General features: G+C 39.7%; 1 protein-coding gene across 1 annotated transcript in view; it reads right to left on the bottom strand.

Annotated features, from left to right (window-relative positions):
• The window catches only part of LOC126260642 (uncharacterized), a 166,255-nt gene that overhangs the window by 61,071 nt on the left and 78,083 nt on the right, over positions 1 to 27,101 (bottom strand). The window contains exon 10 of the mRNA XM_049957980.1: positions 4,250 to 4,396. Coding sequence (XP_049813937.1) covers positions 4,250 to 4,396 — 147 coding nt within the window. The remainder of the gene's footprint in view (positions 1 to 4,249; positions 4,397 to 27,101) is intronic.

The raw sequence follows: 27,101 nt of genomic DNA on the forward strand, positions 1-27,101 counted from the left end.
ACGCTGGAATGCTATGGCATCGAGTCAGCAGGGAGCTGTATGGTCCAAATGTACTTGCTGCGTTTTGCAGGCATGTCACTTTGTAGCAGTGTGAGGGGACTAGCCCTGGTGTGGGACTGACGTTCCCAGTGACATGAAACAGAATGCTTGCTACCAGACCAAAATATGTACTGCCTCTATGCAGTCTTGGGAACATCCAGTGAAATCTGTCTGCAAACTGAAGAACGAGCAGGTGTGTCCCACTTTCTCTACACTGTTACATCACAAGGCTGTTTTTGTAAGTTATACTGATCTTTCCACAGTGTAACTTTTACATCAGTGGTAACGAAATGTGCAGACACATCTGAAGAGTGTTTATTTGCCAATTAACGCATTAACACAACCCAGAATACACAATTAGAAACTCATACAACATATGGAACAAATGCACACAAACAGAATCTATCTAAATTACTGCAAGCTGCACTACACTGCTTGGTGGTACACTTGATTACTAGTCATCCTGTACGGCAGTTATAGCATATCTCTCGGCAAGGTCACTTTCCCCGCCCAACGTGCTGCTCACTCCTCAATTTGCAGACATGCTGTACACAGTTGCTGAGCATGCAATGCAGAATGATTCAAGTAATCTCAGTGCCTGCTCAATCCATGGCCATTAGAACCTGTTCACTTATACCGAATTTACTCGAATCTAAGCCGCACTTTTTTCCGTTTTTTTGTAATCCAAAAATCCACCTGCGGCTTAGAATCGAGTGCAACGTAAGGGGAAGTTCTGAAAAATGTTGGTAGGTGCCGCCACAACTAACTTCTACCGTCGAATATATGTAGCGCTACACAGGCATTCTTTTCAGGCACGAAGATAAATACTGGCGCCAAAACCTCTGTGTCAGTAAATGAATTTAAAAAAAAAGGTGGAAGATGAGCTTTTTTCTCCACCCCGAGTTTCGACCATTGCATTTTCATACATTATACAACGAAGTAAATACAAATTCCGTATTGTTCATCTTAGAATGTAGCAGCATTTCAATGTACTACGAAAATCCGACTGGCAAGACTGTTTGGGATGTTTGTCAATATGGCCAACTCTACGTTCTGAATTTTTTCCTACCTGTGAGAAGAGATGGTTGCTAATAGGAACTTTTATGAATTGTGAATCACATGCAGTATTCTCTTCACCATAAGAATAATACGAATATAAACATTTTGTCATGTATTGTTTCGTTTTTGCTGGCATCTCGTTTAAATCCCGTCTGCCTAATAAACTACGAAACTAGAGTGAGACAACAGCAAACGCGGAAGAATATACATATCATGTCATGCTTATATTCGTATTATTCTTATGCCTAATAGTGATACAGTCAGAAATGAAGCACAGCAACTGACTAGATTTTTAAATCTAAGATGACTAATTTCTGTGCAGAATGTTATGTACTAAAGAGGCGTCTGCAAAGATTTTCAAACGGAGAAACATTTTCGCTAAACTCTCGTTTAGAACTTCTATCATACGCAGTATATTATTTGGTTCTTGTTGATCATTATCAAAGAAAGCTGCAGTGTAAGTAACAACAAAGAGCAGTCTCTTGCCATTGTTTCGCAAATGAGACGATTCCTCTCTCTCTCTCTCTCTTTTTCTAAGCAGCAGTAGCGTGCACAAAAGCAAGCCATGCCACGAGCGGCGACAGGCTGTAAACATTCACTATCAGAATGCGACAAACAGTGCAGGAGACAGTACAGTAATGCATTTTCAGCTTAGAGGGGCGTAAACGCCTATAACAAACAGAACGGCGCTTATCTGATCAAAGAAAAATAAACAATCAATTCAAACCAGACGAAGCACGTGAAAAAGGAAGGGTACCCGTATAAATAAGGACGGAGCGCCTGACGCATAGCAATGGCTACTTGGTAAAGCTTAACTGCTAAACTTACGACTCGAACCAAACTACTGTAGCTGTATCGTCATTCATTCAACCAAAATTGTGTCTCATATTACAATGGACCAACTTTGTTTCGCTTTGGAGGTGTGACCTAAAACTTCTCTCCCCTTGAATTTCGAGTCTCAAATTTCAGGTGCGGCTTAGATTCGGGAAAATTTTTTTTCCTTGATTTCGAGTCTCATTTTTCAGGTGCGGCTTAGATTCGAGTAAATACGGTAATACGAGGGTTGGGACTTAAATAGTGGTAACTATTTATTCACAACTGATAAAAAAGAGTTACATGTTTGCATCTGTTACTGTTATTCAAAGTAGTCACAAGCATTGCGTAGAACCCGTTGCCAGCGATGTGGAAGGTGTAGCATACCGTTAGTAGAGCCTGTTCTGGTGATGCTGCAAATGGAGCGGTCTAAAGTTATGGTGATTCTCATCTACGACTGTGATGGTGTTATCCTAACGCATTATGTTACTTCACAGCAGACCGTCAGTGGACAGTATTCCTGTTCGTTTTTGGAGCATCACCTGCGACCAACTTTGAGAAAGAAGCGGCGACACTTTCTGCACAACCCACCCATCACTTTGCATGACAATGCGAAGGTGCATACAGTGCAAGCTGTGGCTGCTCTGTTCCGTCAATGGGACTGGGAAGTACTGTAGCATCCACCATACTCCCCGGGCTAAAGTCCATGTGACATTGATTTGATTCCGAAGATGAAGGAACCACTTCGTGGCATTCGCTTCAGAACTGTTACAGAGATTTGACAAGCTGTAGATCCTCGGATATAAATGATCCTTAGTGATGTAAATCAAACAATGTAAAATCCAGGATGGAATGTACAACATTGTGAAAAGCATAGTTGCTAACCACCATATACCGGAGATGCTGAGTCGTAGATAGGCACAACAAAAAGACTATCAAAAATGTAGCTTTTGGCTAGTAAGGCCTTCGTCAGAATTAGATGGCGCACACACACACACACACACACACTCACACACACACACACACACACACACACACACAACTCACACACACGACTGCAGTCTCAGGAAGACAGGGTACAGCTACAAGTCCTTCTTCGTCAGCTCTCGTGTTGGAAATGTTTGTTAATTCTCCACAGAAGTTTGCCATGCAATGTGCATGTGAAGTGGGGGTTAGCAGTACAAGTGTATGAAGAATTCTGGAAGCTGCAAAGTGGGAAGTTTACATTCCACGATTACTGCATGTGATTAATGCGATCCTGATCGCCAAATGCAATTTTGCAAATGGTATCAGCAAATGGTAAGTGATGAGGAACAAATTGTGACGAAGGTGGTGTGGAGTGATAAGGCACACTTAATGGAACCATGAATCGGCATAACAGGGTGTTCTGGGCACTGGAAAATCTACACGTTTATGTGGATAAACCAGTGAATCTACCAGTGGTTCATGTGTAGTTTGGACTGTCATCTAGGGGCTCAGTAGGACCCTTTTTCTTTGATGCTACTGACACTGGAGAAGTATACCTGGAAATTTTGCCAGGTATACGTGCACTTTATGGAGATGATGAAGAGGTCTTCTACCAATAGGATGGGGTGAGACCATACTACCACCTAGCAGCACAAGCTTTCATGGATGACAATTTTCCATGGCATTGGATTGGATGAAGAGGGCCCATTGAGTGCCCTCCACAGTTGCCAGATCTAACACCTATGGACTTTTACTTGAGGGGAACTGTGAAAGATAATGTCTATCGACGTAAGCCATGCACGCTGGAGGAACTTCGCCAGGAGATAACAGTAACATGTGCAGTGATCTCCACTGAAACACTGACTGATGTAGTTGCGGATATTCATCTTTCTGGTATGTGTATAGCTGCCAATGGTGAACATTTTGAACATTTAAAGTAACCATGTGCTAAACTGAAGGTTGTACAACATGTGTGATCAATTATTAAATGTAAAATAAACACATAAGTAATATTTTTCATTCCTTAAAGTGTGTATACATTTTTCTGGCACACTCTATTCAACCTGAACAGCAAGGATCCCAGCACACTTCCCTGGGACAAGCTTGAAGTTACTTCTGCATTTGTTGATGTCTCTCTATCCAAGATAACAAGCTGCATCCTCCCTACCAAAAAATTCTTAATCCAATCACAAATTTCACTTGATACACCATACAACTGTATTTTTGATAATAAGTGTAGATAAGGTACTCAGTCAAATGCTTTTTGGGAATTTTTAGAAACTATTTTTTGGTATTTAGCACAACTAACAAAGGTCTCTTCACCTAAGATGACTGGCTGAATATTGTGCAAAACATGATATATGAAACTTACCTCAAGCCTATTTATCAAACAGTGAAGAGGAACAATATTCCAAAGTTCGATATTCCCTGCATCCTTAATGGCGTGCAACAACTTAACAAAGGCAATGCGAACCCTCTTGTCATCATCAGTGATCTGTTCTCTGAGCTCTGGTAGCATCTGCAAGAAGAATGAGACACATTCTTGGGTACAATAAGGCATTCAGATTAGTAAGGCAGCAAGAAAACATTTTCATAGCACACAAAAAATAACTTTCATTAATTTTTTTTAAATATTACAGTTAACTGTGGTTTACTGTGAGCAAATGAATCTCAGTTACGATATTCATTCTGCATTCAGATCTCCAAGGACTAGCATATGTTTTGGGCAATGAAAGGTTACAGTTAATATGCTCAAGTGGTGTAATGCGTGTAATTGCTGCTACAGAATATAAATGTACAATTGCTAATACAAGAGTTAGTCATATAGTTTCAATTATCACCTCAAAAAATGAAGTTAAACAATTAATTTTTTGTCTGTCTGTGGGTACATCTGCAATTCTTGTACAAACTGAAACAACTGTGCCACAGCACCGAAAGGCGCTGCTAGTGGGGCCACAACAGAACAATGCAGCCCATTGAAAAAGTGGAGTATCGTGGGGCAATTTGCTTTCTATATCTGAAATGGAGCAACATTGCAACAAGCCATGCTGAGCTGATGCAATTATATGGTAACAACAACCATCTGATGACACATTGATTACGTTCCACAGATATACTTCCAGTGTGGTCAAACAAATCTGAATGACAAACAATAAGTGGCAGTCCATCTCTCTGTGAGAAAATATGAGTCACAAGAAAAGTGGAGACCATTGTGCTCAAACACTTTTGGACAAAAAAACTGAGGCAATCGTGTAAAAAGTGAGAAGCAGTTATGGATCATTTTTCAACATTTTGCATGGTCTTCTGAATGTGACAAATGTTGCCACTCACTGTTCCTTGCTAATTGGTTAATGCGGAGCTGATTTATGCTGGAAAAAATTAGTTCCAATTATGGCCATCACGTGCAAATCTGATGCTGTGAACGTAAAAAAAGACATACAGAAATGTTTCCATATGTAACAGGACATGGTCAGAAAGTGTCGGACAAGTGAAAAAGCCATAATTTTGATTTTATTATTAAACCACTGCTTACACAATTTGTACAACATGAGCACCAGAGATGTTGACACGATTCTCCATCTGTAAAACAAGATGATCAACAGTTGCTTACAGCAGTTCCAGTGGAATCTGAGCAATGTGTTCCTACATACTGGCCTTCAGATCAGGGAGAGGCCAAATCTGTCCCTGGTAAATGCATTCTTTCAGATATCCCCACAGCCAAAAGTCACAATCATTTAGATCAGATTAACTTTAGGCCACGCAGCACGAAAACCTCTGGAGATAACACTTTTGGCTCTGAGCACTATGGGACTTAACATCTGTGGTCATCAGTCCCCTAGAACTTAGAACTACTTAAACCTAACTAACCTAAGGACATCACACACATCCATGCCCGAGGCAGGATTCGAACCTGCAACCGTAGCGGTCACGCGGTTCCAGACTGAAGCGCCTTTAACCGCACGGCCACACCAGCCGGCATAACACTTTTGTGGAAGGTTACTTTAAGCAGATCTTTCACTGTGTAAGCAATATGAGATGTTGCCCCATCTCGCATGAAAACAGTGGTTTCCACACAGCTGTGCTCTTCCAAAGCAGGAATCACATGCTGTACAAGGATGTCTCGATAACATACAGATTTAATGGTATACCTGATAGGCCCTCTGAATGTATTCTCTTCAAAGAAGAATTGACTGAGAATAAAGGTGCTTGTGAATTCATCAGAACATTGCTGCACATCATGAAGTTTCAGTTGCTTCGCCATTTGGGTCTTGTAATGGTCCCAGTGTAAAATAGACTGCAAAACTTTCTGTATTGTTGACCATGGGATACAAAATTGTCATTACACTGCACAAGCACTAGCATAACCTGGGGCATGGGCTACTGGTCAGTTACAGCAACAGCGAACTTGTCAATTACTTTAAACGGGATAGGATGCCTTCCTCTTCCGGTGCCATACCAGACTCACCCACATTTTCAAATTTCATCATCATCTTGTTTAAACCATTTAATGACATCAGGTCTCTTCTCGGACCTTTCAGTTAGCAATATTCTCTCGATGCAGCACTGTAACTGCTGCTGTTCACATAGAAAAGTTTCACTAACAGTGGATGGTCTTTCTTCAAGATAACTATACTGTTCATTCGCATTATGGCTTGTTAATGACAGCACGGATGTCACACTATTATACAAACAATGTACAGCTCGTGATTTGCACCTGGTGGCTAAATCTGGAACTAATTTTTTCCCAGAGTAAATCAATTCTGCTTTAACACTTCAGCATTTCTACCAGTTTTGCAACAATACAATATTACAGCCCACAGTGGACCTCTTTGAGTAGATGCACCCCCAGTTACGAACAAGTTTTGCTCTGCTGCTCACTGTCCATCTAGATGAAAAGTTTAATGAGTCCGGCAAAGACCGATATTGATGGCAGCTCAGAGGTACTATAGATCGGAACAGATGATTGCCACGAGTGACTTGTCACGTGGGCTGAGCCCCTCACAGCCACAGAGCCAGGTAGGCAGCTGTGATACAGTCTACTTAAGTCCACTGCATGAGCTACTATACATCATGCCATTCTGTTTATTGGATTTTGTCCCTGCATTGTACCTGAATATTCTCATTCTTATATTTAGCTTCATTCAGTCTTCTGCACTCAACAAACTTTTACTCATTTGAGTCCGGATCAGACAGAAGAGTGGCAATGAGGTATTATCCTATAATGCTTTCAGCAACATGTTTGTTGTACCCAGTACCACTGTTATGGGTCCCTCATTTCTGGAACTCTGAGAGCAACAGCTGCTAATAACAGCAGCAGTACTAGAACTATGGCAACAGGAACAAAAACAACGCACAGCTTGTGTCTCGGCAGCAATGGTGTCAGTCTGTGGTCATGACTGTGCTCCTTCTGCTACATTTTGCCTTTGACGAGTCTTCGAAGAGCTGGGAAATTCAAATCTGTCATTTTGAATTGTACTTTTTGCTTATAGCTTTTCTGGTAGGCAGCAAAGTGTGCTGCTCTTGTCTTCTAGCAGTCATTTATACAAAGTGGTGCAGAAATTACAGCAACTATTTGTCCCTGGTGCTCTGTCTTTCAATGATCTCTTGTGTACTGTTAACCAAATACTATGGTCATCAAAAGTAACTCATTGCATTAAGCTACAGTTTAATCAGTGTTGTAAACAACTTGGACCATCTTACACAGCTGCTGACTTCCAGGATCTCACATGAAAGTACAATTTCACGTGTGACAAGTGTAACGTTTCATATGTGGAATCATTGATTTGGGATGTGATGGTTCACATAGCCCAGCCAGAAATGTATCCACAGGAGCTTCGGCCACATCTGATCCTAGTCTTGGTGAAGTGCTAAAAATTACTAAATCTTTTGAGGTTACTTCTGAAGCTCAACATAATTACACAAATGAAATTCAAGTACTGATAGTAGTTTGTCACTTTTGCAATCACCATTCAACATCTGATTTTGACTCATTGTCTACTTTTTCACTCTCTATGTCTAATCTAAGTTCACAGGCATCTGAATCACCAATGTCTCATGAAACAACTGAACCTTCGAGCCCCAGTAGTTTCTGCCCTGGGGCAAAAACCACAGGTGTTCAAATGGTTAAGTATGTTGATCGGTCTTCCCCCCCCCCCCCCCCCCCCCACCACTCAGTGTCCAGTGGCCTGTTTTGTAATATTAAATGGTACAATCAAAAACGCTTTCCCTCCTTGGCATTGCAACGTGCTTCGTACAAGCTGAAGAAAATCCAGTCTTGCCAAGACTGTGGCAGCTGTGAGCCGGACCAACTCTCAGCAATGTGTTAAGAAGTTCTGTGTTGGCTGCACACTCAAAGGTGGCCAGGGGACAGTACATTGATGTACACCATTACAGCTATGGGGCAGACAGCTCCACTGCCACCATGGAAGCTTACGTTGCACTGAAGCTTTTTGGCTAGTCTGTGAAAGTCCAGCTGGACTCCAGCACTGCTGTGATGTTAATCAATGATGGGCCGTATTGGTGGCTCAGCTGTTTTACGCTGCAAAGGGTCTGGTGCTGGTTTGTTTCAGGGAGCTGCAAGGCTGCTGCTGGTAGATGCCCTTTTGAACTTTCCTTACATGATGTGGATGCTGTCCACTACCATCCCTGCTACCACCTGTGGCCTCTCAATGATATTCGCCATCAAGGAACTGCCATGCGCCCTTATGTTGGATAACGAGCCCAAATTTACATTGACACAGTCCCATGCCTTCTGTCACCGTAAGGGCGTTGAACACCTGACAACTACCTCCTTCCACCCTGCCTCCAACATGAAGGTTGAGCAGATGGTGTGTACATTCAAAACACGGAAGCAGAAGGCCTTGCATTTGTTGTTTATTGAGCAAGCCCTGCACAATTTTTTTGCAATGTATCGGTCAGTCCCTGACAATGAGGTCAGCTCGGATAAAATACAGCACAGGCGTCAGCATTGTACCATGTTAGACCTCCTTCGTCCTGTGCAACATAATAAACCTGTGTAGACGCTTGCCTATGTGTGGGGCACCTGGGTCTGAGCAAGCACATTTGACTGGTGTCCTGAGTGGACCCCAGGGGTCGTCATCAGTTACAGGGGGGTACCAGTTGTTTTATGTTATGGCTGAGCACACCCTTATGAACTACCTCTGCAACGAACTTCAGCCACAACCAGTCACAATCAGCACCGCCGTAGCCACCTCTGACCTTAGGGCCTGATACCAGGGTCACCAACAGCCAAGCTTCTCATCACCACTCTGTGCATCCGGTGCCCCAGTATGACATACACCCCTCTGCTTCCTTTCTCCAGAGGGATGGTGACAGTATAATGGTGCGGGAGCCTATGCAGGCCAAACCACTCCTTATGCATCAACCTTCTCTTGAACCTCCTGACTGGTGCAGTCTGTTGCCTCTGCTGGCATGCTGTTGCCTCCCATTGTTTTGTTTCTGTCAGCAGTGTGTTCCACTGCTCCTCCTATTTAAAGATAAGTCTGAAACCTGACACTGACACCTGCTATGCCCTCTGGTGTACATTTATTTTAAAAATCGACAATGTTATTCCATAGAGTGACATTCTCTTACATACTTTCCTTACTCCTTCAGGTGGTCGCATCACCACCAGAAGTAACTTGCTTTCCTTATTTACTATTATTTAGCTGCATAATTTACTCACACCGACACTGCACACATACATTGAACATTTTATTTATTGCTTTCTTTAGACTTAGTCTCTCTATTTATATAATAGGTCATATTTTTAACATTTTTGAGGTTGTTACATATTTTAATTTATTAGAAAGTTTTGTCTCAGCACAGTATGCTGACAATGTATTAGTTGTGGTGTTGGGGAACTCAAAAGCTAAGCTGGAGGAAATGGCGAATGGGATCCTCTCCCAGACAGTGATGGTGTGTACGCAACAAATTAACCATTGCCCCCACGGAAAACATACTCTGTGACCTCACACTGAATGTAGGAAGGGGTAATTCACTGTCCACTGTATGTCTACTGTGTCAACTGGAGAACTGACTCTGCACACAGCTTCAGTGGTGAGGTCCAGAAGCTCTCTGTTAGCATCCACTGGCAGCTTTCCAAGGCATGCATGGCATTTAGCATTTTGCTTGTTTCACCACTATCCAGCAGATTCATTTACCACTATGTAACTGCATGATTTACTTGAATATTTTTATTATTATTATTATTATTCACGTTTGGGCCCTACTGGACCACGCAAAGTACAATCACGGGGCATTCAGTTATTTTCTTTTAGACTTTCTCTCTGCCCAAATTGTTTTCATTCTCTCGGAATGAGCTCTTTTCCTTTCATCAGACCATGTGGTTCCAGTTTTCTTTGGTTTTTCAGCTTGACCAACTACCCAGTCATGAATTTTTTGCCTAAATAATTTTCTGTCTTGAATTTCATCTTGTTTTATATCTGCCTCTTTCATGTCCTCTTTTATAGCAGCAATCCATTTTATTGTCTCAAATTTAGCTTTACTTCGATTTTCGTAGAATTCCACTACTTGTTTAGTTAGTCTGGTAGCATCCATTCTTTTAATATGCCCATAAAATTTTAATCTGCGTTTTTTCATATCTGAATATATGCTGGTGTATTGTTGAATTTCACTATTTGCTCTTAGCCTGTATGTTCCTTCTTCAGTATATTTTGGACCTAGAATTTTTCTGATTACTTTTCTTTCTCTTTTTTGGATTTCTTGAATGTCCTTTTTTCTGTTTAAAATTAGCGTTTCAGCCCCATAAAGGCACTCTGGTTTTATGACCGTGTTGTAATGTCTCAATTTAGAGTACCTCGAGAGACATTTTTTGTTGTAGATGTCTTTTGTAAGTCTAAAAGCTGTCTCCATCTTTTGACAACGAATTTCATTTCCAATTTTTTCTAGACCAGTCTCTGAGATTGTTTCACCTAAATATTTGAATTGTGAGACTCTTTTGATTTTTCCATACTTAGTTTCCAAAAGTTTGGGTGCCAGTTTGTTGCTAGTCATATACTGTGTTTTTTCAAATGAGATTTGGAGACCTACTCTTTCTGCTGTTTCTTTAAGGATTTCTATTTGTTTCTGAGCAATTTGGATGTCCTGCGTTAGAATAACCAAGTCGTCTGCAAAGGCCACACAGTCTATTCGAATATTTGTTCGTCCTAATTTCACTGGTTGGTCAATTTTGAACTCCAATTTTCGTTCGCGCCACTCTTGTATTACTTTTTCTAGAACGCAGTTAAATAGCAATGGAGAGAGTCCATCACCTTGCCTCACGCCTGTTTTTATTTCAATGAATATTTTTATTTATTTATTTATTCATTGCTTCCTTTAGACCTACTATATCCATTTATATAGTAGGTCAAGTTATTAACATTTCTGAAGTTGTTACATGTTTTAACTGATTAAAAAGTTGTCTTCACATATTACCTTGACAATGTCTTGGTTGTGGTGTAGGGAACTCAAGAGCTGAGTTGGAGGAAACTGTGAATGGTATCCTCTTCCAGATGCAGTGACAGTGTGTAGACGACACAGTAAACATTGTCTCATAGAAAACCGCATACATACTCTGTGATGTGTCAAAGAGAAATATCCCTTTGTTAGTTACTATTTATCAAATTCTAACAGTGCTCTGGCAACTTAACTAAGACTTCTTGGTGTATCACTGTTTTGCTTCGTCCGTTGCTGCATGTGAGTAACTTGACTTACAACTATCAATTACAACACATCTTGCTAAAGACAAACCTTCCACCAGCTGAATTGTAGTGCCTGTGTTCTCTCCTCCTCCACAAGGTGTGACGAGCATGTGTTAAGCAAAGTCAACATTCTGGGAGAAACGGTGAAAGTGTTGACATGGCTGTTCTGCTCTAGTCTGATTTATTCCTGATTACTTTCCTATTTTTTGAAAATTTGCTAGATAGAAAACATATTTTTGTAATGATTTCAGTGTCGTTTTTTAATTCACATAAATTTTCCCACCTGAATTGTATGCGATTGCCACACTAGGTTAAATAGATAGTTCTGCTTTTGATATGAACTAAACATTTGTAACATACAGTTTTATTCATTGCCATATGTTCCATCTATGTTGCGGTTTCGATTTTGTTGTTTAAGAATTGCATTAGGAATGGTGTTTTATTAATACTTTTGTTAAACTACCACTACATAACATCCTGCATAGCATCTTCAATGAATTGAGATTGTGAATAATGATGTACTCACAAATGCAATTAGTGTTGTGGAAGATGTAAACCGAGTGTTGCATTACACAATGTATGTGTGCAATCCAGATCACAGAACCACACAAGGCAAAACCTGCAGTACCAAATCAGCCCCATGCCAGCAAAGCAATCGCTCCACATCGGAAATGGTGACAAGGAGCTCTGCACCAGAGGGAGCTTCATAACATATGAAGTGTAATGCAGTGTCTTAAACAGCCCTCATAATTTTACAAGGCTGTTTTCAAACAAAAATGTGATTGTTAGGGCAGAGAGAAAATTGTAATGTGCTCTGATGCCGTTCCACGGCATTTACACATAAACTCATCTTTCTTTTATTTTTTATGACGTTGAATATTAATACTGTACTGCTGATTAGTTAATATGTGAGGTGTATATATCCCCTGTTATCTTTGTGCCATGTTAACATTCTCTGTACAGTGTGTTCCCATGCAGTTTGAATACAAGACACTACATATGCCTGTGGTTTGTTACAAGGGTATAGTTACTTATATTTGTGGCATGACACAGCATCAAAGCTTTCTAAGTACATGTTAACAGACTCCTTGTTGCTCATATCATTATTGTCTACCCATTATATTTTCTGGACACACTGTATTGCATATTATAGATGCTTCACAATGGCATAACACTGAAATTGCAATAGCTGCTGATAACTTCTACAGCTTTAAGAGGAATATGAACTCCTTTAAATAATATACACAGACTGCAGACCCGTACTACAAAAAGTTAATTCTACCTGTTATTCATTCTTATCTAAACATGCATATACGGTCTAGCTTCACCTGCCAGAGACTGTGGCCATGTGTGTGAGAGTTGGCTTAGCACGCGCACATATGTGTGTGTGTGTGTGTGTGTGTGTGTGTGTGTGTGTGTGTGTGTGCGTGCGCATGTTGTCTATTTTGATGGAGGTCTTGTTGGCTGAAAGCTCACTTTCCGACAGTCCTTTGTTGTGCCTATCTGTGAGTCATCATCTCTGCTATATGGTGAGTAGCAGCTATTCTTTCCATAATAATTTGTGCATACATTATTATATGTCTACATTGTTATTAGAGCTATTTGCATATGCTATCATTGTGAAATGTTTTGAAAGTGTAAAAAATGGTTACCCCAACACTACTTAGGTATAGTGCATCATGTTTTCAGATGGTTTCAAAGTGTGATAAAATGTGGAATTTATTAAAATTAGTATATTTTAGCAAAATTTATTAAGTAAGCACTAAAACATCTGCATTTCCTGGTAATGGACTGGTGCTGTTTATAAAATAGTTATGACTACACAAAATCACAACGTAAAGTGACAAAAGAATTAAATTTACTACTGTAAACAAATATTTGTTGCGTAACTGCAATACGTGTTAGATACTGCATTCCACTAACCTGTTCAACACACACATTTATGCACTGCCTATTTACCATGGTGCACATAAAACAAGATACATCTCCGTGATACTTTATGTCACTAAAAAGTGAGCACTAAACCAAGGCTGTTTTATTTACTACCTGGGTAAAATAATGAACAAATAAAAGTGAGGTAAAGAAAAAAGCATCAAAGTTGAGATACACAGTAGAAAATTACTAACTGCAGCTTTCAAAACTTTACTAGATGACTTCAAACAGTATGTGTTTTGCTTTGTTGCATGTGAAAGCATAGTGGTGTAGAATTTTTTAATTTGATGCTTACCAATTTTATTCACTTCATTCCCTCCCCAGATATAAATACAGCATCTATGTACTACACACAGAAATGTTTGTTGGTAAAGTGGAAAACAATCAATGGTCACTTAAATTTTGGAATGGCGTTCTTTTTCTTACATCTACTGTATTTTTTACTCTAATCAAACAATGGAAAATCCAGGGTGGACTGTAACAATATTGTGACATGGAAAGTTGTTACTCATCATATGTTGGAGATGCTGAGACGTAGTTAGGCACAACAAAAAGACTGTCACAAATAAATCACAGTTTCAGTTGCCTGAGACTGCAGTCGTGTGTGAGCTGCGTTTGAGTGTGTGTGTGTGTGTGTGTGTGTGTGTGTGTGTGTGTGTCATCTATCGCTGACAAAGGCCTTAATGGCCGAAAGCTTTATTTGTGACAGTGTTCTTGTTGTGCCTATCTGCAACTCAGCATCTCCACTATATGGTGAGTAGCAACTTTCCTTTTCATAATATTGTATTTTTTTCTCTTTATTTTTCGTAATTATTGAATAAGTATTTCTAAAATATGAGTATAGCTATAATATTTTTTGTAAATATTTTCTCCAGCTAGATATGGTATCACTGGAACTTCATGTTCTTAATTAACATTCACAGTGTACTGTTTTGTTAATTCATGAATGTTGTGAAGTTATTGTAGTGTGTTAAAGATGGGTAGGCATAGAGTCAATTTGCAGGAGTGATGCTATCCATAACCAAAAGAAGAAGGCTTTTATGTCCAAGACAAAAATTCTTTTATATGAGGCTTCCGTAATGTGAAACTCAACCGTGTAAAGGAGGATAATTTAGAAAAACACATTAAAAATGCTAGTCACAATGCAAAAATAGCATCTGCAAGCTGCTGTTGGGGGGATGGGTGAGGGGAGACACACACAGAGAGAGAGAGAGAGAGAGAGAGAGAGAGAGAGAGATAGAGATGAGGTGGGCAGGGGAATTAATTTGAGAAGAATCTATATATAATTAAAATGTGTGTAAAGGCCAACATCCCACTGACAAAACTAGGTATGTTGAAGTTAGGTAATCTTTAATAAATAGGTACCTGGTGCTGGTTGTATACACAATTCAGGCGACAAGAATGATAAGAAATTGAAGATGTTATGAAGGATGTTCCTATTGTGATTATTGCTGACAAAACTTGTGACAGAAATGGAAGGTGCGTAATTGCAGTTTTATTTCGGACTAAAACTGCAACATTAGAAGAGAAACGGTATCTGGCTTCCTATAACTTATTAGATGTTACTAACATAAGTACTTGCGCCAAGGCCATAGTAGATCCTCTAAAAGATTACAGCATAAAAATTAATGTTGTGCATTTAGTATCAGACTCTGCTGCACACATACATACAAGGGATATTGTTTTGACACAAAGCGTTGACTGGACACCACTTAATACATTACAAATGCTGGGCATACAAAATGAACTTCATAGGTGGCATTTTCATAAAAAGAACTAAGGGAGTTAAATTTTATTGTCATTAAGGTGAAAATGGTGTCTCTGCACTATTTCAAAATGAAAAGCGCAGCCCTTCTGTTCATTTAAGAGAAATTTCCTCACTTGCCAAAAAAGCTTTTTGCTAATCCGGTCATCACAAGATGTGTAACAACAACAACGCTGTACTATTGTACATATAATTTTTTTCTTCTGATTTTCGATAAATTAAGGTAATCGATATTCTGATTTCATTTCTTTTCTTTTCATGTCATTGTGTTAAGAAAACTGTAAACAAATTTCGATGTGAATATTAATGTTTATGTCAAATGTCAAACAATATTGTAACAGAATTGAAATGTAAGAAACGTTGAATCTGTTGTAAGATATTAAAGTTGTAATTGTGCATCTGGTCCATACGTAGGCAATGTATTGGGATATGTAGAATGCAAAACCTCTGGTGAATACCCTGTCTGTAGGGGAGCGGTAAAAGGTGGATGGCAGGCGAGCGCGGGAAATTGCACACGGGCGCTGCACGGCATAACGGGCAGCAGCAGTAGTAGTCGGAGTTGGGCATTGGTCTGAGCCACACGTTCTGGATCGAGGAGGCTCTCCTGGAAGACGTAGTTTCATTGAGCCTCGGATGTGACGTCCCGATGCCTATACAGCATGGCAAAATTCCATAGGCACTAAATGGAAAAGAACTGCTACGCTAAGAAGAAGCAAAGTGCCGATACATCAAGAGCCATTGCTGTGATTGTATGTGTGCCCTGTGCCTCGCCATCTCGCTGCCTGCCGACCGCCGCATCGATACGAACAGGTTGAAACTTTTAGTACTGTATTCGTGTGGACCAGTGTTACTTTTGTTCCATACTGTTCAATAACAACTTAAATTTTACCAGAACTGTCCTATCATTTAATTATCCTCACAACTAACCTAGACAGGGTCCTTTCCACATGTTGTGCAATCCGAGTATCCTGAGATGAAGATTTAAATTTTATGTTAATAATAATTACTTGCAGACCTAGCTATGTTAGAATGATGTTTAAAGAACTGTTTTGTTAATGAATCTAAAAGTAAATAACAAAGGTCTGACAAAGTGGGAAGATAATTTTGAAATTGGTTTAGTAATGAAGTTTAATTATTTTGAGGCAGATATAATGGTATTTTAAATGAGCAGGAAATAAGATAAAAAGAGTAGTAATTCATATATTGGAAATCTTGAGTGCTTAATGCTTTCAATAATTAATAGTTTCAATACAGTGATCATAACAGTTTCAGGTCCCCCCCCCCCCCCCCCCTTTATTCATTTGAATTCTGAAGTGTTCTAAACTGATTAGACCAGTAAAGTTAAAGCCAATATAAAACCCAAAATTTATCAGTGTTTCACATTTATCAAAATTGACATTGTGTGTGTGTTTCGAAAGTGCTATTTCTAGGGTAACCTATGCCCGATTTTAATCAGATCAATGGACAGTACGAAGTTTTGTAGTAAACATTATAGTGTAATGTTATGTATTTATGGTTTACCCATATTGGTACAGAAAGTGAAATTGTCAGTTCAGTAGATTTTCTGTTTCTAAAATTTACCATATTATGCAGTGTTACTACGTGTTGTTATGCTCGAACGTACATCAACTTGTACAGGGAAGAAACTCAGTTAATGCCTAATTAGGCTGGCGACCGTATTATTAACAAATAGGTAACATCTTCTGTGTTGTTTCTTGTCCGTCCTGACGTGTAGTTGCATTTTGGACTTGCTTGACGTATCATTGTTATTACTGAGTGGGTGTAAGTCTGATTTGCCTTCATTCAGGTACACGCGGTTAATGTCTATACAAAAATCCTTTCTCTTAAGGTGAAGCCCGTCAACTTACTATAGTACAGGCTTTAAGGAGTATCATGCGCCCGAGCGTAGTGTTACAAGTGGCTCCCGGTGACAGGACATCCAGTTGTTGTCGGTCACAAATTAATGTGAATACCGAACAGTGGATGTTCAGTGGCACGAATTGCAACATTATTCAGTAAAGTAAATAGCAGTGAACGTCAAGTACGGTAGTGTGGTGTAATTTGCGTTCAGTAGTAACAGGAAAGTAGACACGGTAGATGTGCCGAGAGTAATGGAAGATGCGGCTGGGAATGACAGGAGTGTACGCGGCCAGATAACAGATGGCGTTAGTGGTAGACAATTGGCGTACATACAATATCACGAACACGTTAACGAACAGATTGAAATGTTGAGATCGTCTCGAACACAGCAAGAAATAAAACAGGAAGTAGAGGATGACTTTGTAGACGATAGTGGGTACGTGAACGAATCCACTGACATGTTTGATTCTCCACAAATAAAGAAAGAACCGAAAGAAACTTTTGAAGTAGGATCGGAACACACCGATTCCGTAGAACAAAACAGTGTGAAAATTTTAAGCATGAACGATTTATTTGAACAATTAACCAAACAAATTGCAGGACAGAGTGAGCAGCTCAAAACACAGAATAAGCAGCTTAAAACACACGTTGCCAAGCAGCTCAAAACGCAGAATGATCAGCTTCAAAAACAAGTTAGTAGTCAGGTTAGTCAGCTTAAAACACACGTTGACGAGCAGCTTAAAACACAGAGCCATCAGCTCAAAACACAGAATGATCAGCTTAAAACACACGTTGGTCAGCTTAAAGCACAGCTAGAAGAACAAGGAATTAAAATTAGTAAACAAATAGAACAGGTAGAACAAAAAGTGGGTAGTTTAAGCTCTGTAGTAAATACTACGAAATTTGAAATTGACACAATTAACAAAAATATGGATACTATGCAGGGGGAAATTGACAACATTAACAGTAGGTTTGATGTTGAAATTCTCAACATCCAAGAGAAAGTGGAGCCTCTGGTTGAAACAAAAGTAGACGAAAAAGTTTTCGGTCTTAAAACTGAGATCGTAAACGAATGTCAACACGGAATCTCAGAGTTGAAAAAGGCAGTTTCAGACACTGAAAGAGAATTAGACGAAAAAGTTACCGGATGTGTAAAAAAGTGTGAACAAAATACTTCGAAAATTCAAGGCAAAATTTTCGATCTCGAGAGTAAAATCAAAAATAGGCTTGGTGTTGTCTGTAATGGCACACCACTTACGAAGCTGTTGGAAGGTGAGGAACGCTTCGATCCCGCCAAGAAACATAACGGATGGCATCCGTTGGATTTCATCAAAAATTGCGAGAGGATGTTTCCTGAACACTTGTCTGGTCAGGAAAAGATAAACGTTAAACGTAGTAATTAGCACCTTAGCAGGTGACGCTAAGTGCTGGGGAATTAATTTGAATACCGAACAAATGACGTTCGAAGAATTTAAGCAAAAGTTTATGGAAGAATATTGGTCCGAACAAAAACAGGATCATTTGTGGAGTGAGTTTATTATGGCCAAACTTTATGATAACATGGGCAGGAATTCTTTGAAAGATTTCTGCGAATATTGGTACCGGAAGTTGACGCATTTAAGAGGAAGAAGATCCAATTCAGAAATCATATGGGAGCTATATAAAAAGCTTTCAGAAGATTCAAAGACATATGTGGGAAGCAATCATCGTAGCTTCCAAGCATTTCTCGAAAGCGTCGAAGACGAAGACCATTGGCGCGAAAGTCGTGCCAATTATCAAAATTTTAGTAACAGGAATAATCATAATAATGACGAGAGAAATGAGGGCGATGGGTTTCGTGTCAACGTGATACAGAGAAGAAGAGGAAGAGGCAGAGGCAGAGGGAGTTACCTAGGTCGCGGTAGAGGGTACACTGCGCAAAATAATAACGACGCGGGAAACTGATTTCCGCGAACGTTGCGGGCCAAACGGAAGCGGACAGTACATACCGGCCCTGATTTAAGAAAAGTTACCGGACCGACAGTAAAGTTATGAGACAGGTTAGAGACAGGCGTGGAACAACGCAACGTGTCGTTGCGGAACAAGCGTCAGGTGCGCACACAGATGACTCATCTTCACTGCGCAGAGTGCTACATGTTAACAGGCGAGTGGAGCATCAGAGGTCAACGGCCCAGCCTAGCAGAACAGCTGTTCAGAGAGAAGCCGCTAGCAATGCGGCAGCATTAGGTACGAACATTGCCATTAGAGCTGGAATACATTACGAGTGGTAATTCCGTGGCGAAGGAAATAATAGATGAAACTGTGGATACACAGAGAGGTGCGGTTAGCAGTGTTAGCAATGAAGTAAATGGCGAGAATGAATTAGCGGAAGTAAGTAATTGGCGTGTGCAGATCGACGATCTGTACAAGGGACTCAAGCAATGTGAGTGGGAGGATTTTAAGAAGTAGTATGAGGCAAGGAGGTTAATTAGTGGAAAAGGAAATAGTAGGGACGTCGATAAGGTGACGTGGCCCAAATTTGAAGAGGAGAGAGTAAATAGCGCCGCGCAAAGTACGCGTGCTGCCAATAGGACAATGATTAAAGATAGGAAGGAATTGGAAGATGAAATCCTAAGCATTGACGAGGAAATAACTTCTGTTAACGATCGGCCAACAGTACAAGCTGCTACCGAAAGGCACCGTGGGGAAGGGGCAGGTAATTACCTGAAAGTAATTGAAGTCCACGAGGATTACACTAAATACGAAGTAACAGTAGATGTGAGTAAAGCTGATAATGAGGCCGTTTTGTCAAAAGAAGATATTGAGTTAAAATCAAAGCCTGACGAAAATGCAGAGGAAGAACTTAGTGCCTGTCTCAGAAAAGCTTTTATGTTAGAACCTGAAAGCGATCCAGAATGGTCGGATTCGGACGATAGTTCAGATGATGAGTATTTTGGTACTAGTGAAAGTAATGGGAATACAGCTAATTGCGATATTGTACCTACTGATGACGATGTTTCAAAACAAAACCCAGATGTTGAGACTGAACGCAGAAAGAAAGAGCCACCTGATGACTCAGTGTTTATTTTGCAAAGAGTTCAAGTAAGCAAAGACTTTGAACTCCAGAAACCTAGGAAACCACCAGATATAAATGATTCACAGGACAGGAACGTATCTTGGGACGATGTCACAGTCGACCAAGGTGCGTTGCGGAAAAAACAGGAAGGGGCATGATTTAGAGTCTGGAGCAGATTTATATCAGACTTTGAGAATATCATGAACACCTTACATCATGAATCTACTGGGTTCCCTCCGGAAGAAATTTTGTTAGGCAGCAGAAGTAAAAGTTTAACTGAGGAAAAACTGGAGTTTCCACCTTGTACAAGCTTGGGGCTGAGTCAAAAGAAAGAATTAGTCAGAAAAAGGGCAAAGCAAAAAGCTGAACTAGATCTAAAAGACATGATAAAAATCTGAAAGTTTCAAAATTTAAAATTGGGGATTATGTTCTTTTAAAAACCCATGAAAAATCTAGTGAACTAAACCACGTAATTTCCAAATTTAAATATATTTATAATGGACCGTATACAATACAGAACATTCCACACGATAATGCTTACTACCTGATCTACCCAAAATCCAAAAGACCTTTAGGTGTAAGAAATGTTGTGGACCTGAAACTGTATTTTCCTAGGAGTGAGTGACCTAAGTACACTGAGAGAGCAATTTGCAGTAAATGTGCTGTATCCTATGCTGAAACTATTTTATTCCAAATGTAACAAATCTTTGTAAATATATGTATACCAATATCAGTGTGCTAATGTACTTATGTGAGTTTCAGATTACCAAATGTACTGTAAATGTAAAGATGTATGGAGAAAAGGGCTGAAAAGAAATAGCAAATGCTGTAAGCCAGATAACAGATGGGACTGCCGAAAACCAAAGTGGGCAGTATATGAGTCATAATATAAAGGACTGCCAAAAATCAAAGAGGGCAGATAAACAGTTAAAGGAGAATTGTAAGTGTGATGCAGGAGATGTGATAAAAGGGTGCGAAATGGACTGCCCAAATCTGAATAATAGGCAGCAAATATGTGTAGTAAATTTTCTGAATATTATTGTGTGTTTATTAGTAATTAAGGAAATGGACTGCCATTCAATGCAAGCAGCAACAAATTGTCTTATAGTGTATATAGGTATTTGTATTTGCTTTTGTAGCTAAGTGTTTGTGTTCCAGATTTTGATTTTTTATTTCTCTGAGAAACTTAATAATGATAAGTAATTTGCTATTTAAATAATGTTGTGATAGGAGGTTGGACTGTGCCAAAGGCACTTAAGCAAACGATAGGTAAATGTTCTTGATATGTTAAAAAGTATAGACCTAAATAATGTGAGTGAAAGGAAGTTTGTGGTATAAAATTTTTGATGGGACATTCATACAAAGATTCAGAACCACTGTATAAATATAAAATTTAGTGTTCCCATCAAATTTGCACTTAGTGAAATTTACTGGAAACGGGGGCATGTGTAACAACAACAACGCTGTACTATTGTACATATAATTTTTTTCTTCTGATTTTCGATAAATTAAGGTAATCGATATTCTGATTTCATTTCTTTTCTTTTCATGTCATTGTGTTAAGAAAACTGTAAACAAATTTCGATGTGAATATTAATGTTTATGTCAAATGTCAAACAATATTGTAACAGAATTGAAATGTAAGAAACGTTGAATCTGTTGTAAGATGTTAAAGTTGTAATTGTGCATCTGGTCCATACGTAGGCAATGTATTGGGATATGTAGAATGCAAAACCTCTGGTGAATACCCTGTCTGTAGGGAAGCGGTAAAAGGTGGATGGCAGGCGAGCGCGGGAAATTGCACACGGGCGCTGCACGGCATAACGGGCAGCAGCAGTAGTAGTCGGAGTTGGGCATTGGTCTGAGCCACACGTTCTGGATCGAGGAGGCTCTCCTGGAAGACGTAGTTTCATTGAGCCTCGGATGTGACGTCCCGATGCCTATACAGCATGGCAAAATTCCATAGGCACTAAATGGAAAAGAACTGCTACGCTAAGAAGAAGCAAAGTGCCGATACATCAAGAGCCATTGCTGTGATTGTATGTGTGCCCTGTGCCTCGCCATCTCACTGCCTGCCGACCGCCGCATCGATACGAACAGGTTGAAACTTTTAGTACTGTATTCGTGTGGACCAGTGTTACTTTTGTTCCATACTGTTCAATAACAACTTAAATTTTACCAGAACTGTCCTATCATTTAATTATCCTCACAACTAACCTAGACAGGGTCCTTTCCACATGTTGTGCAATCCGAGTATCCTGAGATGAAGATTTAAATTTTATGTTAATAATAATTACTTGCAGACCTAGCTATGTTAGAATGATGTTTAAAGAACTGTTTTGTTAATGAATCTAAAAGTAAATAACAAAGGTCTGACAAAGTGGGAAGATAATTTTGAAATTGGTTTAGTAATGAAGTTTAATTATTTTGAGGCAGATATAATGGTATTTTAAATGAGCAGGAAATAAGATAAAAAGAGTAGTAATTCATATATTGGAAATCTTGAGTGCTTAATGCTTTCAATAGTTAATAGTTTCAATACAGTGATCATAACAGTTTCAGGTCCCCCCCCCCCCCCCCTTTATTCATTTGAATTCTGAAGTGTTCTAAACTGATTAGACCAGTAAAGTTAAAGCCAATATAAAACCCAAAATTTATCAGTGTTTCACATTTATCAAAATTGACATTGTGTGTGTGTTTCGAAAGTGCTATTTCTAGGGTAACCTATGCCCGATTTTAATCAGATCAATGGACAGTACGAAGTTTTGTAGTAAACATTATAGTGTAATGTTATGTATTTATGGTTTACCCATATTGGTACAGAAAGTGAAATTGTCAGTTCAGTAGATTTTCTGTTTCTAAAATTTACCATATTATGCAGTGTTACTACGTGTTGTTATGCTCGAACGTACATCAACTTGTACAGGGAAGAAACTCAGTTAATGCCTAATTAGGCTGGCGACCGTATTATTAACAAATAGGTAACATCTTCTGTGTTGTTTCTTGTCCGTCCTGACGTGTAGTTGCATTTCGGACTTGCTTGACGTATCATTGTTATTACTGAGTGGGTGTAAGTCTGATTTGCCTTCATTCAGGTACACGCGGTTAATGTCTATACAAAAATCCTTTCTCTTAAGGTGAAGCCCGTCAACTTACTATAGTACAGGCTTTAAGGAGTATCATGCGCCCGAGCGTAGTGTTACAAGTGGCTCCCGGTGACAGGACATCCAGTTGTTGTCGGTCACAAATTAATGTGAATACCGAACAGTGGATGTTCAGTGGCACGAATTGCAACATTATTCAGTAAAGTAAATAGCAGTGAACGTCAAGTACGGTAGTGTGGTGTAATTTGCGTTCAGTAGTAACAGGAAAGTAGACACGGTAGATGTGCCGAGAGTAATGGAAGATGCGGCTGGGAATGACAGGAGTGTACGCGGCCAGATAACAGATGGCGTTAGTGGTAGACAATTGGCGTACATACAATATCACGAACACGTTAACGAACAGATTGAAATGTTGAGATCGTCTCGAACACAGCAAGAAATAAAACAGGAAGTAGAGGATGACTTTGTAGACGATAGTGGGTACGTGAACGAATCCACTGACATGTTTGATTCTCCACAAATAAAGAAAGAACCGAAAGAAACTTTTGAAGTAGGATCGGAACACACCGATTCCGTAGAACAAAACAGTGTGAAAATTTTAAGCATGAACGATTTATTTGAACAATTAACCAAACAAATTGCAGGACAGAGTGAGCAGCTCAAAACACAGAATAAGCAGCTTAAAACACACGTTGCCAAGCAGCTCAAAACGCAGAATGATCAGCTTCAAAAACAAGTTAGTAGTCAGGTTAGTCAGCTTAAAACACACGTTGACGAGCAGCTTAAAACACAGAGCCATCAGCTCAAAACACAGAATGATCAGCTTAAAACACACGTTGGTCAGCTTAAAGCACAGCTAGAAGAACAAGGAATTAAAATTAGTAAACAAATAGAACAGGTAGAACAAAAAGTGGGTAGTTTAAGCTCTGTAGTAAATACTACGAAATTTGAAATTGACACAATTAACAAAAATATGGATACTATGCAGGGGGAAATTGACAACATTAACAGTAGGTTTGATGTTGAAATTCTCAACATCCAAGAGAAAGTGGAGCCTCTGGTTGAAACAAAAGTAGACGAAAAAGTTTTCGGTCTTAAAACTGAGATCGTAAACGAATGTCAACACGGAATCTCAGAGTTGAAAAAGGCAGTTTCAGACACTGAAAGAGAATTAGACGAAAAAGTTACCGGATGTGTAAAAAAGTGTGAACAAAATACTTCGAAAATTCAAGGCAAAATTTTCGATCTCGAGAGTAAAATCAAAAATAGGCTTGGTGTTGTCTGTAATGGCACACCACTTACGAAGCTGTTGGAAGGTGAGGAACGCTTCGATCCCGCCAAGAAACATAACGGATGGCATCCGTTGGATTTCATCAAAAATTGCGAGAGGATGTTTCCTGAACACTTGTCTGGTCAGGAAAAGATAAACGTTAAACGTAGTAATTAGCACCTTAGCAGGTGACGCTAAGTGCTGGGGAATTAATTTGAATACCGAACAAATGACGTTCGAAGAATTTAAGCAAAAGTTTATGGAAGAATATTGGTCCGAACAAAAACAGGATCATTTGTGGAGTGAGTTTATTATGGCCAAACTTTATGATAACATGGGCAGGAATTCTTTGAAAGATTTCTGCGAATATTGGTACCGGAAGTTGACGCATTTAAGAGGAAGAAGATCCAATTCAGAAATCATATGGGAGCTATATAAAAAGCTTTCAGAAGATTCAAAGACATATGTGGGAAGCAATCATCGTAGCTTCCAAGCATTTCTCGAAAGCGTCGAAGACGAAGACCATTGGCGCGAAAGTCGTGCCAATTATCAAAATTTTAGTAACAGGAATAATCGTAATAATGACGAGAGAAATGAGGGCGATGGGTTTCGTGTCAACGTGATACAGAGAAGAAGAGGAAGAGGCAGAGGCAGAGGGAGTTACCTAGGTCGCGGTAGAGGGTACACTGCGCAAAATAATAACGACGCGGGAAACTGATTTCCGCGAACGTTGCGGGCCAAACGGAAGCGGACAGTACATACCGGCCCTGATTTAAGAAAAGTTACCGGACCGACAGTAAAGTTATGAGACAGGTTAGAGACAGGCGTGGAACAACGCAACGTGTCGTTGCGGAACAAGCGTCAGGTGCGCACACAGATGACTCATCTTCACTGCGCAGAGTGCTACATGTTAACAGGCGAGTGGAGCATCAGAGGTCAACGGCCCAGCCTAGCAGAACAGCTGTTCAGAGAGAAGCCGCTAGCAATGCGGCAGCATTAGGTACGAACATTGCCATTAGAGCTGGAATACATTACGAGTGGTAATTCCGTGGCGAAGGAAATAATAGATGAAACTGTGGATACACAGAGAGGTGCGGTTAGCAGTGTTAGCAATGAAGTAAATGGCGAGAATGAATTAGCGGAAGTAAGTAATTGGCGTGTGCAGATCGACGATCTGTACAAGGGACTCAAGCAATGTGAGTGGGAGGATTTTAAGAAGTAGTATGAGGCAAGGAGGTTAATTAGTGGAAAAGGAAATAGTAGGGACGTCGATAAGGTGACGTGGCCCAAATTTGAAGAGGAGAGAGTAAATAGCGCCGCGCAAAGTACGCGTGCTGCCAATAGGACAATGATTAAAGATAGGAAGGAATTGGAAGATGAAATCCTAAGCATTGACGAGGAAATAACTTCTGTTAACGATCGGCCAACAGTACAAGCTGCTACCGAAAGGCACCGTGGGGAAGGGGCAGGTAATTACCTGAAAGTAATTGAAGTCCACGAGGATTACACTAAATACGAAGTAACAGTAGATGTGAGTAAAGCTGATAATGAGGCCGTTTTGTCAAAAGAAGATATTGAGTTAAAATCAAAGCCTGACGAAAATGCAGAGGAAGAACTTAGTGCCTGTCTCAGAAAAGCTTTTATGTTAGAACCTGAAAGCGATCCAGAATGGTCGGATTCGGACGATAGTTCAGATGATGAGTATTTTGGTACTAGTGAAAGTAATGGGAATACAGCTAATTGCGATATTGTACCTACTGATGACGATGTTTCAAAACAAAACCCAGATGTTGAGACTGAACGCAGAAAGAAAGAGCCACCTGATGACTCAGTGTTTATTTTGCAAAGAGTTCAAGTAAGCAAAGACTTTGAACTCCAGAAACCTAGGAAACCACCAGATATAAATGATTCACAGGACAGGAACGTATCTTGGGACGATGTCACAGTCGACCAAGGTGCGTTGCGGAAAAAACAGGAAGGGGCATGATTTAGAGTCTGGAGCAGATTTATATCAGACTTTGAGAATATCATGAACACCTTACATCATGAATCTACTGGGTTCCCTCCGGAAGAAATTTTGTTAGGCAGCAGAAGTAAAAGTTTAACTGAGGAAAAACTGGAGTTTCCACCTTGTACAAGCTTGGGGCTGAGTCAAAAGAAAGAATTAGTCAGAAAAAGGGCAAAGCAAAAAGCTGAACTAGATCTAAAAGACATGATAAAAATCTGAAAGTTTCAAAATTTAAAATTGGGGATTATGTTCTTTTAAAAACCCATGAAAAATCTAGTGAACTAAACCACGTAATTTCCAAATTTAAATATATTTATAATGGACCGTATACAATACAGAACATTCCACACGATAATGCTTACTACCTGATCTACCCAAAATCCAAAAGACCTTTAGGTGTAAGAAATGTTGTGGACCTGAAACTGTATTTTCCTAGGAGTGAGTGACCTAAGTACACTGAGAGAGCAATTTGCAGTAAATGTGCTGTATCCTATGCTGAAACTATTTTATTCCAAATGTAACAAATCT

Source organism: Schistocerca nitens, chromosome 5 (genome assembly GCF_023898315.1).
Source record: "Schistocerca nitens isolate TAMUIC-IGC-003100 chromosome 5, iqSchNite1.1, whole genome shotgun sequence".
NCBI classification, from domain to species: domain Eukaryota; kingdom Metazoa; phylum Arthropoda; class Insecta; order Orthoptera; family Acrididae; genus Schistocerca; species Schistocerca nitens.